General features: G+C 35.5%; 1 protein-coding gene across 1 annotated transcript in view; it reads right to left on the bottom strand.

Annotated features, from left to right (window-relative positions):
• Positions 1 to 3,787: 3,787 nt before the first annotated feature.
• Positions 3,788 to 23,480, bottom strand: part of Lon (lon protease homolog, mitochondrial) — a 54,129-nt gene continuing 34,436 nt past the window's right edge. Inside the window, exons 17-21 of the mRNA XM_089255784.1 lie at positions 18,866 to 19,006; positions 18,503 to 18,668; positions 12,561 to 12,772; positions 7,243 to 7,407; positions 3,788 to 4,287 (exon numbers count right to left, since the gene is read on the bottom strand). Of these exons, the coding sequence (XP_089111910.1) occupies positions 4,144 to 4,287; positions 7,243 to 7,407; positions 12,561 to 12,772; positions 18,503 to 18,668; positions 18,866 to 19,006 (828 nt within the window). The 3' untranslated portion in view covers positions 3,788 to 4,143. The remainder of the gene's footprint in view (positions 4,288 to 7,242; positions 7,408 to 12,560; positions 12,773 to 18,502; positions 18,669 to 18,865; positions 19,007 to 23,480) is intronic.

Below are 23,480 nucleotides of genomic sequence, written 5' to 3' on the forward strand. Positions count from 1 at the left end.
ATAAAATCTGTGAAAAAATAAAAATTTTTGAATTATTACGCAACACATCATGCTTAAACACATAATAAATGCATGCATCAATTGCACAACTTGCCAATAGAATATGTTCTTCATTTATATGATGCTTTGATTATACATCAAGTGAATTGAGAAACTTTGCATTATGTATGATACTGAATCACCACCAGGCATTTACTTTAAAGGAGGGGAGGGGGAAGTTCTCATGAATAAAAGCACTTTTCTCTACAAGAGAAATGTTAATTCATGGAGTTAATTTGGGCTCAACTACCTTTCATGTTACATAAACACAGATTTTGGGTGTTCATATTTTTTGATTGTAGTTTGTTTATTGTTTAGTTTGTAGTTTATTCATTAATGCTGAAATTTGAGAGATTAGGTGAAAAAAATAGGTAGGTGACATGAAAATATGCATTCTTAATGGTTAACAAAATTTGTTTTAATTAATAAGCAGCAGGATTAATAAACCATAATAAGCCATGTTGGTTTTAACCAAGTGGTTTTTTTTAAAGAAACCAATCTTGTTTTTTTTTCAAATCACACATAAAAGTGTCTTAAATATAATTTTTTTCCTTGTAAAGTATCATATCAGTTCTGCATTAGCCAAAATGCTCCATTCTTACCACATTTTCTAACCTTGGGATACATTCTCATGGTATATCTTTAAATTGTATAAAAAAGTGTTTTTTAAAAAATCTCATAAGAGAGTAACCTGAATATATATATATTTCTTCATTTTTTTTTTTCATATAAAGTACCTTAGTTATACTTGAAGTTATATACAGTACCAAAATTTATCATTCTTACTACATTTTCTAACCTCCAGTTACATTCTGATGCTCAATGTTTAACAAATTTATGAATTAGAAGTGCATCACAAATCTAAATGTTGTGTTGTATTATCTCTCACAGGCTTCTTTTTTTCTCCTTCACAAAGAAGCATCAATAGTAATGACTTCATCATGCTAGGGGCACACACACAGGTGGTCTTTATAATCTAATAAAGACACCAGCTGCCCCTAAAGGACAAAGACCAGTCTACTAGTAGTTACATTGCCTCACAGAAATTTTTATTTTCTTTCCATAAGAAGCAGCACATCTCATATTGCATATATTATATATCACCACCAGGCTGTGTCATTATTCAATAGATATTAAGCTTTAGTAAGTGATTTATGAAAAATAATCAGCTATATGTAAGCAATAAGCTTTATGCAAACAATAAAATAATTAAATTGCAAAAGGTGGTTTTTGTTAAAATTTAAGACACATTTATAGATGAATTAGTATGAGAATAGTCTATTAATTACATTAATAAACATTTCATTTCAATTACTTGTTAGAAGTTTGAATGATTTTTCAGAAATATAATTGTTTCAATTTAAATGCTATTTAAACAAAAAAAAACCTGGTTTAAACCAAGAACCAGAGTTTTTTGGGGTTTTTTTTACCAACCCTGATAAGCAGTCAGTTAATTTTAATCAAAAAAATCTGATTTTTTTTTAAAGTCATGATTTTTTCCCATACTCTGCAGTATGTATGTAGTTATATTTGAAACGTAAATTGTATGTAAAATACAGGGTGGGTAAAAAGTCTGTAGAAACTTTAAAATTCATAAAAACTGGAAAAATGACTGATATAAAAAAATGGTTTGCAGGATTAGCATCGCTAGGTCATGGGAATTGTTTTAAGACAGGGAAAAAAAAACTCAAAAAACAACAGCCGATAGGTGGCGCTGACATACACAAGTCAAAGGAAAGATACGCAAATAACGAACAGAATACCTCCAAAACGTTTATTACAGCAGTATGTGTTCCACATGATCACCACCACAGGGGATAACACATTGCAGGCGAACCACAAATAAAAATTTTCACACTAGTCTATTTAAGATGACACACTTTTTGTTTACTGAGGGCACTATTTGCCGTCTGGAACAGCCGCAGTTTAAATGGGCTAAAAATTTTCTATAAGTTTTCAATTTTTTTATACTTTGAAAGAAATTGTTGCAAAATGGGAGAGAATTTCTGAAGAATTAACACAATGTTTGGCGATTTGACACTCGTTATTTGGCAACATTGGCCATTTAACGCTCGTTACTCGACAAAGTTTCTAAATTAGCATTCATAATTTGATGGATTTGCCTTTTTACTCCCGGAATGAAATTTTTTCACGAAACATCGGGATTTGACGCAATGACGATTGACTATAGTAATTTCTGCTGCTTGCACTGGCAACTTTTTTCCTTTTTTTTGAAAATGGAAACTGACTCACATTTGTGCTTTAAAGCTGAAAGACCATTGCAAACCATCCTCAGCTGCATGATCATGGTTATTATTGGGGTTTCGCGATGGAAAGCCTGATGTGTGAGAGGCCGATAGTTTAAATAAGGGATCGCAGTTATTCCAATCTGATTTTCTGGGGCAAAGTTTAGCGTGGGAACTTGCCGGGAACATTTGTAAAAAAAAATTATCTTACCTTCTGTCTAATTTCCAAAACTTTTCTGGACTTCCGACAACTCTTTCAACAAGAGACCAGATGGATTATCGGTTTGACATGCTTGTGGCACTTTAAAAAAAAAAAAAAACTGTCTTGGGGGGTAAAGTTGCAAAGGGTAAATAAAAATTAAATATTTTTGAATGAAAATTTTTGTTCAAATGTAAAAATATCTCTGTAGTGCTTACAAAGTGTGAAAAGCACACATGATTAGCCCGGGAGTTTTTTCACTTTACTTTACAGTGTAGTCAAACCAAAGCTGGTTAAAGAGTAATTTAAGCTGATTAAGCTGGTTAAAAGAGCTGGTTAACCAGCTTTCAGTCAAGCTACTTTCCAACAGAGACCTTTATACAAATACAAATACAAATACAACGCCACAACAGGCAAAATGCCCAACGAGGTGGCTGATAGAGAGATATAGATGGCTTTTTTCTCAGCCAGAGATATCAAGGAAACAGTTATTTTCCGGATAATATGCTGAGGTGAGCTCGGAAAGAAAAGTCCGGTGGAGACGTAATGACTTTTCTTTCCGAGCTCACCTCAGAATAATATCCGGAAAATAACTGTTTCCTAGAGACCTCTATTTTTTCAAGATCACAAGATAGCACGACTACAGAAGGGAGGAGGTGGTGGTGAAAAGTACAGAGGAATCGAACATGCTCTTCTCAGAAAGAATCGTTTCGCGGCGAGCAGGAACAAAAAGTTTTTGCTGTCCTTTCCGAAATTCCAGACCTACTGAGGCAAAATTCACTATTTTGGCTATTTGGCGCAGAAAAATACGAAAGTACACTATTGGAGCAGGATAGTGCAAGATGTTAATTTTGGTGCAGTGTTCCCACCCCTGAACCATCTCATTTGCACATTTCTACCAAATTCGCTCGTACTAGCGCCACCTATCGGCTGTTATTTGCGGTTTTTTTGCTTTAAAAAAATTCCTGTGACCTAGCGATAACCTAGCCCGTTTTTTATTTTGGTTATTTTTCCAATTTTTATCAATTTTTAAAGTTCCTACAGACTTGTTGCCCACCCTGTACAGTACTTAATTGAACTTTATACTGTATTCATTTGATATTTTTATTGCACCATAAAATATAAAATTATATTTGAGCAAAAGTTTAATTTCCATCTTTCATGTCTTTATTCATTTGAATAACTTTAAAAAACCAAATAAGTTGTGTATTATACATGGTAGGTTCCCCCCCCCCCCCTTTATATGGATACTCTATAGGTCCTGCCATACATAATGTGATTTAAAAAAACACTGCACATGTGTATTTAAACCGCAACCAGTTTTTAATTGGGATCAACATATTTTTACTATGGTACAGAATAACCGGTCTGGAAGTCAAACTTAAAAACTCAACACTAATTTTGCATTCGTTGGATTTGATTGTACCGATTTAAACACAATAATGTACCCCATAGATTTGTGTACTTAAAAATACCTACAGTAGATGTTTCTTTAATTGACATTTTTTGGTAACATGTGTTACAAAAGTATCATATAAAATAAATCAGCTCAAATTTACGTGATTTGATCATAATTATCTACAGAAGTATTATATATACAAACAATGTATTACATTTATATACCATAAGATTATATAACATTAGCTTAAAAGTACTGGGCTAGGAAAGCACAATATTGAAAACATCATTATAATGTTCTGCGAAATGTACTTCGATTCCTTCAGTTATGAATTCTGGTAAGTCGTCGAAGTCTTTACGATTCTCAGCAGGTATGACCAAACAAGTGACACCAGCTCTCTTCGCCTATAGTTTATGAAAATAATAACAATGATTCCAGAGAAGTTTCACTAGATAATGAATTTTTAAAAGACAGAGTGTCTACAGTATGTTCTGTTCAAGTGGCGACAGACCTCAGAGCGGTGATAGTAGGCATCAAGAGAAACCATAAATTGCAATAGAAAAATGTTATTGCAAACTATATTTAGTCAATGAAGATTGCAAAAAAGTACTTGTGCAGGGTGCGCTCCACAGATCTGCACAGCATGTGGTTCATGCATACACATTTTTCTAGAGAGGGTGCATAACCACCTCCATGCCATCCACCTCCATCCTGAGAAATAAATTGGACATGCTGGTCTTGTTGCTCAGCTTCCATACTCACAGTACCTTAATCCCTTGGACAACTTATTCTAGGGATACCCTAAATCAGTAGTTCTCAACTTGGGACCACATAGCCCCCCCCCCCCCCATGTCCTGGAATATTCTAGGGGGCGATGGGTGACAATTACATCAAAGGGGGAACCATGACAAATGGTGAATGGAGCCACAGAGGGCTCTGAGAAAATAAATCTTTCAAGTGAAATATGATAAAAAAAAGATATGACAACTTTTTTCAGAACATAAGCTATGCGTAGAAACAAGGCCATGTTGACCCTTTGTGTTCATGTCAGCATAACTGGGTCCCAAGGGCATAGCGGGGGGCCCCCAAAATGTGAGAAAATGATCAAAAAAAGGGGGAAAAGATGACCAAATCTATTGTTCTATTACTTTGGTCGCCCCCAAACAAAATTTCTGGCTACGCCCCTGCTGGGACCTCATACTTATATGAGGTCTGCATGAGATCTGGTACTATGATTTTACAATATAAGTATATGTGTGTAAGTCGTTACTTCCAGCCGCCCCCAGAACATAATTTTGCTCAAAGAAATGCATGATATTATGATAGCGCATACATAGCCCACCCCGCCAAGAAGGAAGGTCACTGAACTCTAGCCCAGGGTAGTTTTCTGCAGAGGAATATGGACGAGGTGCATGTGTGGTTCAGTAGTAGCCAAAGGTAGTTGCGAACCCAGGGTGATGTGATAGAAGGGCTGATTTATTGTGCAGGTTCATCAGAGAGTCGTCCAGTATTTTACAGATTTGTTTTCCCGCCGCTGTGGTGGTTGAGTGGTCATAGTGACCGTCACCACAGTGGTGGTCGGCTGAAGTTGGTTTTTTGTGGTTCCCAATTTCAAGGTGCGAATGTGAGCCGACCTCCCCTTCGAAAAGTCTCGCCACAGAGAGAAACAGACCTACAAACAGTACAAATGTAATTCAATCATAACACATCACTCACTTCACTTCTGCAGTATAGATGGCAGCACTGAAAAGTCAAACACAACACTCCCACTCAGATGGTTAGGTACACTCACAGTTACACTTCTGGTACAACTCCCTAGGTAGTAAATTGCCCATGGCGATGGGCCTGAGTTGTGCTCGGATAAAAAAAAAGAAATTTGTTTTCCCATATTCAGTTACTACACATCACTCACTTCACTTCTGAGATATAGATGACAGCACTGAAAAATCATACACAACACTAGATATGCACTCAGACTGTAAGGTACACACACTTACACTTCCGGCACAACTCACTAGGTAGCAAATTGCCTATGGCGATAGACCTGAGTTGTGCTCGGTTTGAAAAAAAAAATATTTGTTTTCCCATATAATTTGGCTCTTGGAAAGGAGCCACGAGAAGAAAATATGGTCTTAGAAGGGGCCATAGCGTGAAGAAGGTTGAGAAACATTGCCCTAAATCATTTACTTATGATGGTATAGCATCTCATACAGCACATTTTCATCACATTGGCACCTATACATAGCACACCCAGTATTTTTGAGATTCTGTCAATAATTCTGTTCCATCTTCAATGTGGCGAGAGGTTTTATTCAATGGTGAAGACCAGCTCATATTTGCACCACCCTTTCGAGACAAAAATGTGAGCTGGTCTCCCCTTTGAAAAAAATCATGCCACAAAGAGTAACAGACTTTACAACATTTAATTGCAATCATAAAAATTTATTCATTGCCAGTTTCATCTTCAGAAGATAAATAACAGCATCTAAATGTGGCACTGTGGTGATCGAGTGGTCATAGTGACGGACTCGAATCGCGAGGAACCAGGTTCAAATCCCACTGGGACCACAATAGTGGTCAGATGAAGTTGATTTTCTGTGGCTCGAAACTTTGAAGTGTGAATGTGAGCTGAGCTCCCCATTAAAAAATCTCGCCACAGAGAGCAAAAGGTCTACAACTGTACAAATATTCAATCATTACACTGCACTCACTTCACTTCTGAAATATAGATAGCAGCACTGAAAAATCAGACACAACACTACATACGTACTCAGACTGTTAGATACACACACTCATGCTTCTGGTACAACTCATTCGGCAGTAAATTGCCCATGGCAATAACCCTGAATTGTGCTCGATTTGAAAGAAAGAGTATCTGAATATGTGCATGCATTAAAATCAAATAAATTCACAGTTACGGACAACAATAATTAATTCCTCAACACAGCCATTACCTACCATTTCTAAAGAGGTAAAATGGTAGTGAATTGCCAGGACCAGGGCTGCATATGGTTAGTAAAGTATCTTCAAAAGTGTCAAAGAATAACTTTTTTACTGCTGTGAGCAGTATATGTCTCTGTAGCCACAACTTCAAGCAACTTCAGTAATAACCGCTCATCGTCTCCTTTCTGACATTGAACCATGGACTGTTCTGCAAACATGCTGCCAAGAACACATTTTTTTGTATTATTGTATTCTTTTGTTATTCCTGATCGACATCAGACCCTTTATAAGTATTTTCACTAACTATACATGATTTGTGTTAGCATTTTCTATGGAAATTTTTGTTTCTCTCAATGCCTTTTATCACCCCCTGTAAGTTTGCTGGTGCTTTAACAGACACAAGAAGAGAGACTTACTGCGATAGTTTTCTCCTTAATACCACCAACAGGCAGGACTTTCCCTGTCAATGATACTTCACCAGTCATTGCAACATTCTGTATGACAGGCTTATTTAAGGCTAACGAGAGTAGAGCTGTGACCATTGTACAGCCAGCACTGGGCCCATCTTTCGGGACAGCACCCTGAAATACATTATTTTCGTACATTATTTATTCAATTTGCTTAAAAATCACTTCAAAAACTACATTAAATTTCTTTTAAGCCCAATATATTGTTCTGGGTGATGTCTGCACAATCTCGATATTAAGAATTCTCGCCACAAAGAGCAACAGGTATACAATGGTAGGAATATTCAATCATCACACTTCACTGTGTCAGAAAAATTGATGGCAGATGGCAGCACTATGACAAGCATCACACAGAAACAAACTTCACATCACATAAAGGTAAATTTTCCAGCATGTGGCACAGGTCTTCTTTACCCCTGCTTATTTCTCTTCATTGAGACGGAGCAGAGGGCCATGATCTGGTTAGAAGGAGGATAATGTCTGCACAAGACCGTGAGATAAGACACACTGTAATAATATAAGCACAATAATAAGATAATATAAGCAAGAAACAATGTAATACCAGACATCTCAGATTCATTTACAGAGTAAATATTAATGTTGATTCTTCAGTGTCAGGGAAAAATTTCTCTTTTTTCCTGTAGCTTGTGTTTCTATTTGAGACAGCAGCATCACAATAACTCCATTCCAGTGCAGGTCACACAAACTAATTATTCACAATATATACAAACACAAGGACGAAATTACAAATGCAATTATAAAATGAGGCAATTCTGCAGACTTGTGCTGCTTTAACGAGTCTTAGTGCACTCATTGTTTTCACTGTTACTATCTTTGGTTCTGTGTGCTGGTTTCACTTATGCCAGGGGTTCTCAAACTGTGCTCTGCCTACCTTCGTTGGGGCGCCACAGAATGGCAGCAATGACAAACGTTTTTCAAAGAGACTCATTGCAAAACTGCTCTGGGGAGCTGTGGATTAGCATTGATTAACCGTTTAAAGGCCGAACTATGAACAAAGTCACTTATTGTTTGAAATTTGGAATTCAAAGTCCTTTTACATGGCTATAAGTAGATCAAATTTGAAATTTGAAAACAAATTTCTTCTTTGTTTTTCACAATGTTCCATAAATAGAACATTGGCACTTGGGGAAAGGTAAAAGCGAAAACTGGTATCGTCTATATTCTGATTTCGGGATTACATTTATCATACAAAATTTTCTATTTTCTACGACAAATTCATAGGGTATTTTTTTGATGACCATAACATCCAAATTTTAAATCCGAACCATATCGGTTTCCCTCTAATGAACATTTTGCAAGAGTGCCCACCATAATAAGGAACCACAGATTCATCAATGCTCAATTTTTCATGCCATATTCCAAACCGCCGTAGATTTTTGGAAATGTCTTCATAGATGGATTTCCAAGTTTGTCATCATTTTTCAGTGAAAATACCTCTTAACACTAGAACCGCGGCACTTCCTGTATACCTAGAACCACAGACTGGGTCAAATTGACCCAAACTATGAAGAAACGGTGTTCCGTAGCGAAAACAAGAATTTATTTTCGGTTCCGGAGTTTATCTCTACTCTTATTCAACGTTGTTTAACTGTGTATTCAATAACCGAAAAATATGCTTGTTTATGAATATGAAATAGGCTTCAAAATTATCTAAAAAATGATGTAATTCAGTAAAAATAAGATTTTGTATACACCACTCAATACAAAAACTTTTTTCAGTAATTCCATAATATGACAAAAAAGATGTATAACGAGCGTGTAAAATTAAGAATGAGAAAGTCTATAATATGATCCTGTCAAAATAAATATAGATTTCTTACCGATAAATGGTTTAATCATTTATGATGAGCAGTTTGGAGCAAATCATTTATGAGATTTTTGGACTTTACTGCATGTTGAAGCTGCACAACTCATGTAAAAATTAACAGATTTGTTTCTACATTTTGATGTTACCTAAAAAATCAGGTTCGTTCCTTTTTTTTCTTTCTTTCTTCTGATGGTTAACGAAATTACTAGATCAAGAGCGCACAAATGTGTCTTCTTGCGTAAGGGTGACACATATGATAAATGCATTTCTTCAATAACATTTTATAGCAACTGCTTTCGAAAAATAGTTTTGCCGTTCTGTACTATTCTATCAAAAATCCAGGAACTTATAATAGTGAGAACTAGGATGTTGTAGAAAATGTGGACAGAGACCATCTCTGTGAGGCTACCTTCACCGATTATTTTTTCAGTCATTTTATCGGTACATCTACAACAAATTTTGTTGAATTTTAGTATGAAATAGTTTCTGCGGAGGCTTTTTGGGACTGTCAGATGAAGCGTGCTGACTGATAAAAAGTTTTTTTTCCTTGATAAATTTTCATTATGACATCATTGTATTCCAGTAGTGATATTTAGTGCAACTGCAGTTTCACCACCTTTATTGTGGCAGGTACTTCTCTTCGATTTCGTTTCACCGTCCCTACTAAGCTAGTATTTTTTTGGATTTTAGCATTTCAGCTAGCTTCAGTGTAGTGAAAAAGTTGTGAGTAGTGAGATTTCTGTCCTTGTTCTCAAATGGCTTGATCAGTTGGATGACTACATGCTCTTAAAGAAAGACTTGTTGAACGCTGATCCTTCCCTAGATTTGGTAATCAATTCAAAATGTATTTGGTGTCCACTTCAACTGCAAGCCAGAATTCTATTCCCTTTCTGTGACATCGTTTGCATACAGAAATTAAATTTCAGCTACACGTTTTTTCTAGAGTTCAGTTTTTACTTTTCCAAAATCATTTTCGTGTTCTGTCAAAATACCAGGTATTCATGAAGTTTACAAATATATATATATATTTAACTCTACTTGCCGTTCCTTCATTGAAAAAAAAAAGATAATCCCCTTGGACAATAAATTGGCCTTGACCTTGAAAGACCTTTATTCTTCATTATCTTTTTTAGAAATACATTTTTGAAAGGAGTAACTACTTCCGAGAAAATTCTACACCCGTTTTTTTCCATCAAATAGTACGTTGGGTCAAAATGGCCCAAACCACGGATCTAGGTATAAGTGCTTATAGCTCTGGAATACGAAATGTGAAGAGAATAAAATTTTTGTGAATTAATATTCATATGACATCATGAAAATTTTTCATGACATTTTTTTGACGTTTCATGACACAAATTTCACGACATTTTTTTACCATAATTTCTGAGTCGGTTGCAGGACATGACACTTCAAACAATGGAGACAGATGTATCCTCTGCTGTGCTCCAGTATGAATTTTCAGTAGGAACGCGATAACCACTCAGAAGTAAGAGTCCAAAAAATTGCAAGATGTCATTGAATTCACCATCAATGTTCTCTCCTTTCTGCATTGCATAAAGTTGAGTCATGCTTACCAAATGTTCAATGTATAATCTTAAAAAATAATTTTATGGGTAACAGATGTACTAAATTGGTAAATATTTTTCCAATGGAATCCACAGTCATGGATTTGAACGGATTCTTGAAAGAACTTTTTTATCCCATGCAATATTTTTTTTTTTTTGGATTGCTCAAAGCCTTCTTACCTTTCCTTGAAATTTTCACATGAGTGTTGCACTTACGTTTTGCCCTTGTTTTCCACCCCAAATCTTTTGAAGAACATTTTTCAGGAGTTTCAAACACTTCATCCTCGTTCTTGCAAAATATATCTACCATTCTACATACAACAGCTGTTGTCATTAGATCATTTTCAACACTATCCTCTTCATCTGTGATGTTCCCAGGTTCATCAGCAGGTAATTGACATATATCTATGTCCTTTGATTCAGACTCTGAAAGTTTCTGAATATCTTACAGCTTCTTCTAATGTGAGATATCTTTAACAACATGATTACACACAGCTGAACATAACAAGACTATCTACGATTGACAATCTTGGTTTGACTAGTCTGCAATTTGCAAAAACAAGCATTTTTAAGAAAGCAAGGATAAAAAAAGTAGTCACCCAATACAAACATTCCACCCCCAGAAAACACATTCCTCTGTGTCATACTACCCAGAATTTGCCCCCTTTAAACATGTTGAATGATGACAACACCCGTGATTCGAATGGGAAAATTGAAGCAGTGTAATGTGTATTGGAGATCACTAGAATCCCACTCTCCCGAAAGGCTAATATTCCATAATTGGAACATGCATTTTTGAACGCATGTAGCTTGCTGACATGTAACAGTACAAAGAAACTAATTGATTTAAATTGATTAATATATTATAAGTGGTAGAAACACTCAAAATAATTTTCAGTTTAGTTCAAAATTAAAATTTTGGCAAATTTTAATGGAAATGGGGAAAAAATGCCCAAAAAATGTCAAATTTCACAATTTTGTCAAAAACGTTTATATCAACCTGAAGTTTCTGAATTTATATCAAAAATACTTTAAACTCTCTTCTATATATGATAAAAAACCGGAAATGTTTGAATAAATTTTTGTCTGACATTTTTGCAAATAAAAACCATGTTCCATTTATGGAGCATTGGCCTTTTAACAGTTAAAGAAAGGGGTGCTGTGGGAAGAAAAAGTTTGAGTGCCCTGACTTATATGCAATGCTCACATATGTTTCTTCCTTTCCATCAGATGGTGAGAGTATTATCGCTCCTTGCGACCACTTCATAGGAGCCTTTATATGGCCATTGCAAGGGCTTCTTGACAATGCCGTTACAAAGAAAACAGGAGTGAAATGATCCAGTTCTTTATGGATGAATGTTATAGATTTATTGACGTGAGATGCTGGTACAGACTGAATATTCAAGAAATGTTACACAATAACGTTGCTTTTTCCTTCAATATGACGAATATCAGTTGTAAATGGAGCAAATGAATAATCACAATGTGTTGTGATTATTCATTTGCTCTATTCAATAATGTTGATTCATCTGCAAAGAAAAGTGCAACTGAATTGCATATTGTCAGATGCATTCAATTAAAGTTAATATAGACAATATTGGACCTGTAAATTTATGGATTTTCGATTCATTGGCTTAGGCATATCTCGATCATGTCGGATAATCAAGAGATTCTACTATTTAAACTTTATTGCGATCTTAAGTCAATGGATTTTTTCTTTATCTACAAATTTTCATTTACTGACGTAGGCTTGTCCCAATCACATCAGATAATCAAGATTCCACTGTTTCTTGCAGTATTTATCTAAAGTGAAATAATTTTAATATCAAAGTAATTTTGTTTAGTTTTATAAATGGTAAATATTCCATACTCACTTCAGGTACATGAAGATGGAGGTTTGCTTTTTGAAGGAAAGTATTTTCCGGACACTTGTTGATCAAGAACGACTTAGCAAATGAATAGGCGATATTTGCACTTTCTTTCATAACATCTCCTAAGTGGCCAGTCAACTGGAGTGATCCATCAACTTTCGGATCATTTGGAAGCGGCTTACATATGGCTGTTTCTATATAGAGTGTAGATCCACCTATGTGTGTGTATAAGTTAAATTCATTAATAAAAACAGCACTAGAATGATGGACAATCCCATATTATTTTTCTAAATGGACAGTATCAATTATAGAAATCATAAATATTATTCACATAATTGTTATTTTTCAGTTTGAAAAAAAAAAATAGATGAGTGCCCAGAAATATTTCTAAATATTACTAAATTCTACTGCAAGACAATTTACTGAAAAGAGCTTAATTATCAAGATAAAATCAGTATCAAACAGAGTCAGCACTCAATTTTATGTGTGTGTGAACATGTTTTTATGAGTTAGTCATTTGGTCCTGATCAATATGTCATTTCTTTGAATGCCTTTCCCATTCCCGAACTAATTTTCAGGGCCATTTGAGTAAGTGAAAACTTCATCGTGTCAATTTACAGGGGACCATTAGTTTACGAGCATAATTCCTTCTGTGAACATGCCCGTAATACAAAAGATTCATATATTGAATCAAACTTCCCTATAAGAAATAATTTAAATTCAAATGTGATTCTTCCATTGACTTCTGTTCCCCATAGGCCAGCCACAATTCTTTTCAAAGATATAATGTGTGAGTTGACTTATTTTTACTAATTTTATACTGAAGGTTCTGTTATTTCCAGAATGATACAGAAGGGCAGTGTTTTCCTTTGAAATTCCATCTTGTATAAACATCAGATAAGAGAGTGAAACAGTCTTTCATCATGGGCCTGTGATTTCACCGTCTTAATGAATTGACCCAAATCAAATAGCCCTTAAACTAATGAATGGTTTTGTTAATGCACATATGCATGCAACATATTTTTCAATCTAACCTTCCACTAAAATAATAATAAAAAAGAGCCCCGAAAAATGCTGGAGCCAGTCCTCTTAATTCATTAAGATGACCTTGCCTGGAGCAAGAAAAAAAGAACAGGCAGCTTTTTAGTTGAGATCCAGGGCTGTCTTGAGAGCATTATGGCTTCCCCCTGGGCAAATTCATTTTTTTAGTCCCCCCCCCCCCTCTATCTGGCTAGAAAAACCCGCCAACCAATTTGCATGCTTACTCTCAAAACTTTAAAATCAGATCTCATTTTCATGAGGCCACCTCTGCACTTGACAACAACAAGCCGTGCCTGGATTGACCCCATGCAGTAAGATGGCCCTCTTGTGATCATGGATGCTCAACAGGGAGGGTGTCAAGGCCTCGTGCAGACTAATGCTCCCCTAGCAATTTGCAGTATATCTACTGATCATACTGTGAGAAAGATCTTATTTATCAACTCAAAATCTGTTAAAACGATTTTACATTTTTGCCCATCTTGTGAGACACTCATAAACCAAAGTTTTACTGTAATATGTTGTTTACATTTCAAATAGTATTTTGGAGAAAAAAAGTTCCCTCTTCTGAAAGGAAACATCACTATTTATATCCATTTAATTTCTGAGTTTCATTTTAATGTGTGATGAAAACCTAGATTTTTTCCAAACACCAACAATATTACAAATGGTAGAAATTTCTTCAATGTTGCCTTTGTTGGTTATGGAAATGTTTTCAGTTGAATACACAAGAATTTTAATCAAATTTTTCAAAATTCATTTGAATAACATACAACAATTTTTCGGGTGGCAATACATAAAGAATATTTTTTGAATATTATAATAGTTTGTAACTACTTGATAAAATGAAAAACAAAAATTTAGTGTGATAAACTTTAAATTTAACTATGAATTTCAATAGTTATAGAATATTTTTGTTTGGGTTGAAAGATATTACATCATACATTTAAAATTTTTGATGAAAATTTTGGAAATTATCATCAAAAGGCAGTTTGTGAAGTGGATAGACGAGAATAGGTTCAGGAAGGGGAAGTCATGTGTAACTAACCTCCTTTGATTCTATGATCACATGACTAAGGCTTTGGGTGAGAGAAATAATGTAGATGTTGTTTACCTTGATTTCCTGAGGGCATTCGATCGGGTCTAACATGGTAAACTCTTGAAGCGTTTACACAAGATTGAGATTGGGGGCAACTTGCTGAATTGGATAGAATCGTGCTTAAGAGATAGGTCGCAAACGAGTTATGGTGAACAGGAATTCTCTGGTTGGACATGCGTCACAAGTGGAATTCCTCAAGGAAGTGTCCTTGGCCCATACCCTTTTCACTTTTAGTCGATAAACTCGATCAGGGTATCGATGGGATTGCTAGCAAATTTGCAGATGATGTGAAGCTAATGGGGGTAATTGGGAATCAAAGCGATAGGGAGTTACTGCAGATCAATTTAAACAGGATTGCAGCATGAGCAAATGAATGGAGCATGACATTTAGCATTGATAAGTGCATGGTGGCTTATTTTGGTTCGAACAACCCACGGATCTCTTATGAGTTGAATGGTGTCTCTTTCCAGGATGTAAGTAGGGTCACCGATTTGGGAATTCTCATTGACAAGCGGCTCAGGTTTTCTTAACATTGTTCAGCGGTGGTCACAAAAGCAAATAGAATGCTTTTGGTTTCATTTTCAAAAATGTCTCTTCGCGTTCTCCTAAAGTCATTCTTCCACTTTTTTGAGGATTAGTTTGTCCAGGACTGGAGTATGCTGTAAGGTTTTGGAGACCATACCTACAGAGGGACATAGACTTTGTTGAAGGGGTGCAGAGAAGAGCTACGCATGTCCTTATTGGCACACGAGCTAGAGTTATGAAGAAAGACTTCATTTCTTTGAATATGTTTACATTGGATGGACGCAGGTGTCGAGAAGATATGATCGAAGTGTTCAAAATTTTCAACAGGATGGATAAGATGGACCATGAACTTTTTGTACACTGCCAATCGACTGCTTTTACAAGGGGACACCAGTATCGATTGGTGAGGGACAATGCAAGGTTATGGTGCAGCAGGGAATTTTTCTCTAATAGGGTTGCTAATAAATGGGATAGCTTACCCCCGGAGACAGTAAATTCTAACACAATTAACACGTTTAAAAAGAAATACGATAAACATGTTGGGGTAAATCGAGAAGATATCCATACTTAGAATAAGACAACCATAAATATTCTTTATGGGCATTGTATAATATTTTATCATGAGCATGTATTGTTTATAATTTTTGTGATTGTGTTTTTAATTGGGTTGCTATATTTTTGACATCCATATTTGTTATGGGCATCTTTTTCTCAGCCACCTCGTTGGGTATTTTGCCTGTTGTGGCGTTGTATTTGTATAATTAGCTTTTATACAAAGCGATTTTCAAAATTATAGGCCAATAACATATAAAAAGCGATTGGCAATACTGATTGGTTCATGCATGCACAGTAGCATTAGTCTGTTGGGAAAGCAACCTTCATATTGCTGTCAGTTGATTATCACCCGCCTTTGCAAGACAGTGTGTTAAAATGAGTGCAGTACTAACAAATAAAGCCAGTTGTGAAATTCAATCATTTCTAAACACAAGAGGGCATAATGCTGCTAAAATTTACAGTAAATTGTGTGAAACATATGGGCTTACGCAATGAGTGAAAGAGACAGGGCTGGGACAACCAGAGCCCTCTCCAGGGCCCCAAGCCGATTGGGGGCCTAAAAAAAAATTTACACTTATTTTTCATAATAACTTTTTTAGGAGGCCTCTAAGAAAAAGTCTACCCCAGAGCCCCGAGAAGGTACGCTACGGTCCTGGAAAGAGAAGTGAGACAATGGTGTCGTGAGTTTAAGGAAAACCATTCACATGTTCACAAAGAGTGGAGTGGCGGAGACCTAGTGTCAGGAGTGATGATCTCATTGAGCATGTGGATGCACAAGTGAAAGAAAATCCAATCATTGCTTTATGATTTTTTTTTCTTTCTATAGAATTTACAGAGAAGTTTCTAGGACAACATCGTTGAGAATCGTGACTAAAACTCTAAGCTATCAGAAACTGTGTGCAAGATGGGCATAGAAAATGCACACAAAGTTCTTAAAATGGCATCTGCAGATGTTTTTCTTGATTGCTTTAACCACAAGGGAGACAAATTTATTTCTCACATCGTCACTGGTGATGAAACGTGAATTTCATACATTAATGCTGAGACAAAACAACAACCCGTGTAGTGGCATCATTTTGGTTGACCTAAACCGAAAAGAAAAAAAATTCAAACAAATCGTCTCAAAGGAAAATCATAGCAACTGTATTCTGGAACCAAAAGGGTTTGCTTTTGATTGATTTTGTGGAGCCTGGAGCAAGTGTTACATCACAAGTTTATTGTGAAACACTTTCAAAACTGTGCTGCACCATTCGAAACAAATGACAGGGAATGCTGAGCTCAGGAACACTTCTCCTAGCGATAATGCCTGCCTGCACATGGCTGCATGCACTACAAAAACAATTAAAAAATTTGGATGGGTGATTTTTTATCATCCCCCTAGTAATCCTGATCTTAAATTCAATGTGACTACCATCTCTTCAGACATCACAAAAATGTGACTATAAGTTTTGAGGAAAGTGAGGAATAGAAAATTCAATGTTTCCATTTTATTACGCGTCTGTCCCTAATTCCAACCTGCACCTCATTTTTTTTTCACAGTATTTTCTTAACCTTCAAAGAACAGAAAAATTCTGTGATACACTGGTTGACAACTGCTATTCTAAAACTTTAATTTTAACATTCTAATTTTATAAGATGAAAACTATAGGCCTGATTTGAGAAGAGAAACAAAGAAACAACCTTTTTTTTAAAATCATTCCCAATTCTTATACAGTTGATGCACGTTATAATGACTATGCATTATTGCAACTGTTCCATTATAATGACTTTCTTCCTTTTCTTTCAAACTGAGCACAACTCTGGTCTATCACCATGGCCAATTTAGTACCTACTGAGTTATGCCGGAAGTGTAAGTGTCTGTACTTAACAGTCTGAGTGTGTATCTAGTGTTGCACCTGATTTTTCAGTACTGCCATCTATACTTCAGAAGTGAAGTGTATGATTGAATATTTAGACCGTTAGCAGGCTCATTGCTCTCTGAGGCGAGAATTTTTAACTGGGAGATCAGCTTGCATTTGCGCCTCACCATTATAATGACTGGTAAGATAAGATTATCTTATGTAATTTTTAATCCAGTATAACAACAATTTCATCTGATAAAATGTCCACACTCGACTCTGCCCCTAAGAAATGAACAATAAATTCTTGAGCGTGTTTAACCTTGATCTTTGATATTGGAGAATTCGGTACACATAAGTAAGTGTGCACATGCATTCACTGTTACACAATTTCATTTTGTAACCTGAGAGGCATTTTCAGTACAAGTACTTGCATTATGAAAAAATTGAATAACAGAATTTTTTATTCCTTACAAATATGAATTCCTATTCCAAATTCAATCTTTTATATTCCTTACAAAAAAATATGAAGATAGTTTTTTAAACTTTTGATACAACAGTGTCCCAAAATAGCATCAGTTTTCTGCAGAACGATGAGAGTCGTTATAAAGACTGTACAAGCATTATAAATAGTTTTCCTCTATAATCAAGGGGTTCTTTACCTTTTGTGCTCCATGGACTCCATGTACCAATAAAATGAAGACCATGAACCCTTTTTTAGATCAATATTCAGTGCATATATACTAAAAAATGAGTTAATTATTTTCTCATTAAAGCAGTATATTGAAAAAAATAATTATCTCTAAAAATGGTAACAAGGAACAAATTTTAAAAAATTAACTTTGATATATTAACCATGATTCTCATATGAATCAAATTTAAGGACTTACCCATTGCTGTCCATGCTAATCCCATAACTACACCAGGAGGAGTGTTCTCGTATAACCTATCATGTGTAAAAATAGGTTTGCCCACAAAGTCTTGAACATTAGTTTCACTCACTGCAATCTGATCATGTTCCTTCTTCACTATGCTGAATGCAGTTTTGCGGAGGATCTAAAGAGGAAAATTCTTTTAAAGTTGATCAAACTGAAGAAAACTTATTAGTAATGACTGAATTTTAGGGTCAACTATCATTAACATCAAATGTGCAAATGAAAAAATTTGATTTTTAAATTGAGGTGGCCTAGAAAGAAGGAAAAAAATGTGGGTGAGACAAGAATGTTCAAGAGATAACAAGATCAGATGCTCACTTTTTCAATATGCTTCTGTAAATTTCTCACACCGCTTTCCCTACAATATGACTTTATAAGAGTTTGTAAACATTCTTTGGTTATAGTGACTTGTTCTGGAGTAACGCCAGTAAGTTCCCTGGCCTGTGGTATCAAGTATTGCTGCAGTAAGAAAAAATAACATACATGTTAAAGTATATTTTGCAAATCATGAATATGCAATATAGTTTTGATAATTTGCAGAAATTTCACCAAAGTTTTCCATTGTACATATATTTGAAAAGTTCATATTTAACATGGTGAAAAATATAGAGGGTGTAAGTACTAATGCAGCCTTTATCTCATCAAACGTCCATTGTAGAGGTATGGTTTCAATTAAAAAAATTATCAAGGGGCATTCAAAAATTACCCTGTACCAGTTTTGTAAGAGAAAACATAGTACGTAACAAAATAAAATCTAAATTTTCATGCCATGTTTCTAAGTGTGCCATATTTCATGATTTTTTCAAAAACCATAAATGAGGGAAAGAAGCGTTGTTATCCCTGTTTGTTTATGCTACTACTAAACCACACATGCACCTCGTCCATATTCCTCTATATTCCTTGCTATTTGCTGAGATATTCAGATTCAAAAATCGGGAAAAATTTGGGAAAGGGCAGCATAAATAAGGGAAAGAAGCGTTGTTCCCCATTTTTTTATGCTACTACAAAACCACACATGCCCCTCGTCCATATTCCTCTGCGGAACCTCTAACGAATTGGTATATGCGGGAATGTAATTTGTTTATACTTTCTTTTTTTTCTTTCTTTCAAACGAGCACAACTCAGGTCTATCACCATCTATGGGCGATTTACTACCTAGTGAGTTGTGCCGGAAGTGTAGCTGTGTGTGTACCTAACAGTCTGAGTGTGTATGTAGTATTGTGTTTGATTTTTCAGTGCCGCCATCTATATTTCAGAAGTGAAGTGAGTGATGTGCTGGTCTTTCATAACGTTTTTCCAATTCTTCAATACCAATACCTTAGCGAATATTGCACTTTTAGAAACATGCATTTTTTTCTGTTGGCCTCAGGAGATACAGCGCAACAACTTCTTAATTGGAAATTAGAGGACGGAGGGACCGTATAAAAATTTAGATTATTTTTTATTTCGTTACACACTATATGTTCACTCTGTTCACTCTCAAAACTGGTACAGGGTAATTTTTTAACCCCCCCCCCCTTTGAGTATTTTTTAAATTAGAATCATATCTCTATATACGACAGATGGTTGATGAGATAAAGGTTGCATTACACTTACAGGACACCTTGTATACTGGATTTCTTGGAATAAGTGCTGAAATGTGTATAAAACATTTGAACATATATCTGTCGACTTAGAGCATGTTTTGCACGTTTCCAGAGGATGAATTTTATTACTCTTGCAATCTGTTTTCTGAAAAATATTTACAAGGGGTTTCTGGATCCACTTGTACATCTGGAATACAATCATTTTCAGTGATTTTATATTTACAAGGCCTATTCAATAAAGAATGAGAATGATTTTTTCATTGGAATTGTCTTGTATCATCCGAAAAGTATTATGTACATCAGAGCTGAACAAATCGCAAAAAATCTAAGTGCCAAAAAGTTTTTACCCAGAGAAAAAGGTTCAAAAAATGCTTCGTTTGACTTTTTTAGGACACAGTGACCCTCTTTCATGTTGGCAGATATGCTGCTATAACATGGTTCGTACTCTTCCAACGAAAAAAAATTCAAGGACTATTCAAGCACTTTTCAAGGTAAAACTTAAAAATTCAAGGACTTTTTTTACAAAAGCATATTTCTAACATGAATAGGCGCATATTTAATTTTGATTAAAACTTTCAGAGATTACATTTCTCCCTACTTTATTTCACATCATCTGTAATGAATAAAGGAGGCCACATACACATATATATCATACAAAACATATGACACATTGAATAACACAGTTCGTGCCTGTCAATTTCCTCATTGAAACGTAGTTTAGTCTCTAAATATTGCAATTAATTTCCTTTTAAAGACTAAAAAAAAAGAACTCTTCTAAAGATAAAAAAAGATTAAATTATTTCTTTCATTAATTCTGAATTTATTTATTTCATTAATGCTGGAATAATTTTTTTCATTAATGCTGGAATAATTTTTTTCATTAATGCTGGAATAATTTTTTTCATTAATTCTGGAATTTTTTCACCAATTCTGGAATTATTTCTTTCAACAATTCTGGAATAATTTTTCATAACTTTTGGAATAATTGCTTTCATCAATTCTGGATTTGTTTCTTTCGCTAATGCTGAATTCTTTTATTGATTCTAAAATTATTTCATTAATTTTGGAGTTATATTTCATTAATTTTGGAATTATATTTCATTAATTTTGGAATTATATTTCATTAATTTTGGAATTATATTTCATTAATTCTGTAATTCTTTCTTTCATTAATTCTGTAATTCTTTCTTTCATTAATTCTGTAATTCTTTCTTTCATTAATTCTGTAATTCTTTCTTTCATTAATTCAGTAATTCTTTCTTTCATTAATTCTGGAACTATCTCTTTCATTAATTCTGGAACTATCTCTTTCATTAATTTTGGAATCATATCATCGATACTGAAATTATTTCTTTCATTTATTGTTTTAAACTCCTTTAAACAACTATGGATGCCATTAGAAAATAACGGAGATGCGCCGACATCCAACGCGTCACGTGATCTTCCAAGTAATTATGTAGACCACTGACGTCATACCAGCGCCGGTACTAGAACGCGGGAGGGGGGGGGGGAACTGCCCCGGGTGGCAATTTTTAGGTGAACACCGTTATAAAATTATCGAATTCCGAATTGGTGGGGGCGGCAAGACAATACAAAAATCCTAGTTATAGCCCTGCGTCATACTCCCTCCAGTAATATAAGCTCAATGGATTTCAGCGCCGATTCACCCATTGAAGTACAGCTTGCATTTGGCGACATTTTTGTCTGGCACACTCAGCAACCAATCTTGATAGAAGGGATTTTTCAGCCACACAAGTAATTAAAAGTACACACACTTGTTACTCATTTTTTGTTTTCTTTCTTTAAAGAACCTTATACAACCTTAGACAGCATGGGCGGAGATACGGGGGGGGGGGATGTGAAGTTGACTGATCTAATGTATATATGCATATATGAATTGACATCAACATCGTGTCCCCCCCCCCCAGACTTCCAAGTCAATCTTCGCCTATAGTTTACAGTAATCAGAGGAAGCTTCGCTCACTTACGGACCGAAAGGCTGAAATTATTTATTTCGGCAAAAATTATGGCACTTTTTTATTAAGATATTGATTTCTCAAGTCCTCCAGAAAAAATACCTAGTACAAAAGTTTAATGACTTCCAACGACTCCAAATACGTCTACGTACGATCACAGAATACATGCTACCATAAAGCCGGGTTTTCCTAGAAGTGGGTTGTTGCGATACCTTCTAGAACAGAAGGACTTCTACTCTAGAAATAGGTATTGGTTGGTTGTTGAGGGTCAGAGTGTGCCGACTGAGCTGAAGAAAAAAAACAACGATCGGAAGTTCATTTTGAACTCTAGCTTTTATTCCATAAAAGTTGCAAGGAAAAAAAACAAGATTATTTACGATCATAAAAGAAATAAATAAATAAAACGGCCGACAAATAACAACCGGCAATCTCGGAGAAAAAAAAACAATCCCGACATAGACGCGGAAAAAAACCAGCCTACAGTACAAAGCCGAGCTCCCGTGAGCATGCCGCCAGCGATTTACATATTGCGTCGGGCCGAGCGGTTCCACGTGCACAGAGAATAAAAAGGGAAAAAACATTCCAACATAGGTTTTTGGCACCGCATGAACCGAACTGTATTATTTCGCGTCGACAGAAACGTTTCACATAATCACACTACGCGTTTGTGTATTCCTACCGTGGCGCATCAGCTCACGGCCCTGCTATCAGCTACTCTGTCATCTGCATGCTCCGGTTTGAAGGGAAGCATCGAGCTCGATGAAGGGAAGTAAAAGAAAACAAAAATGAAGAGAAGATCGGTAAAACGAGTGGCGCACAACGCATTTGACTCCTCCAGAAACAGTCAGCCAATCACGCCCGACGTAAAACACTGCCGTGTGAGGCTTGTCGCGCTCTCTAGGAAAACAGTCGAACTTGTTTTCTTATTATTATTGAGTGGACGGCGTGTCACGCTGGGCGATTCACTTTGCACGCGGCACAAAAAACCTGCTCCTACGAAAACCCGGCTTTATAATAATGGGGAAAAACGTGCTTTAAATCCAATTATCCAGGGTTATTGGCTACTAAGGCTTTTTCCCTGTGCTTTGCACTTTTTTAAGGACGTCACTTACGAAGTAAAAAAAAAAAGTGGCGAAAACTATTTCGGAAAACACAAATTTTTCAAGGACTCTCACAGAATTCTTAAAAAAAAATTCTTTTTCAAGGACTCTTATTTATTTTTAAGGACTCCTATTTATTTTCAAGGACTCTTATTTATTTTCAAGTACTTTCAAGGCCTTGAAAATGAACTTTTTTTTTTCAAGGACTTTTCAAGGTTTTCAAGGACCGTACGAACCATGTATAATTTCCAAACATTTTGCGTAACTCTGA

This window comes from Pholcus phalangioides, unplaced genomic scaffold, assembly GCF_987345545.1.
Source record: "Pholcus phalangioides strain wild (caught in Gottingen) unplaced genomic scaffold, Ppha-v1.0 ptg000172l_1, whole genome shotgun sequence".
In the NCBI taxonomy this organism is placed as follows: Eukaryota; Metazoa; Arthropoda; class Arachnida; order Araneae; family Pholcidae; genus Pholcus; species Pholcus phalangioides.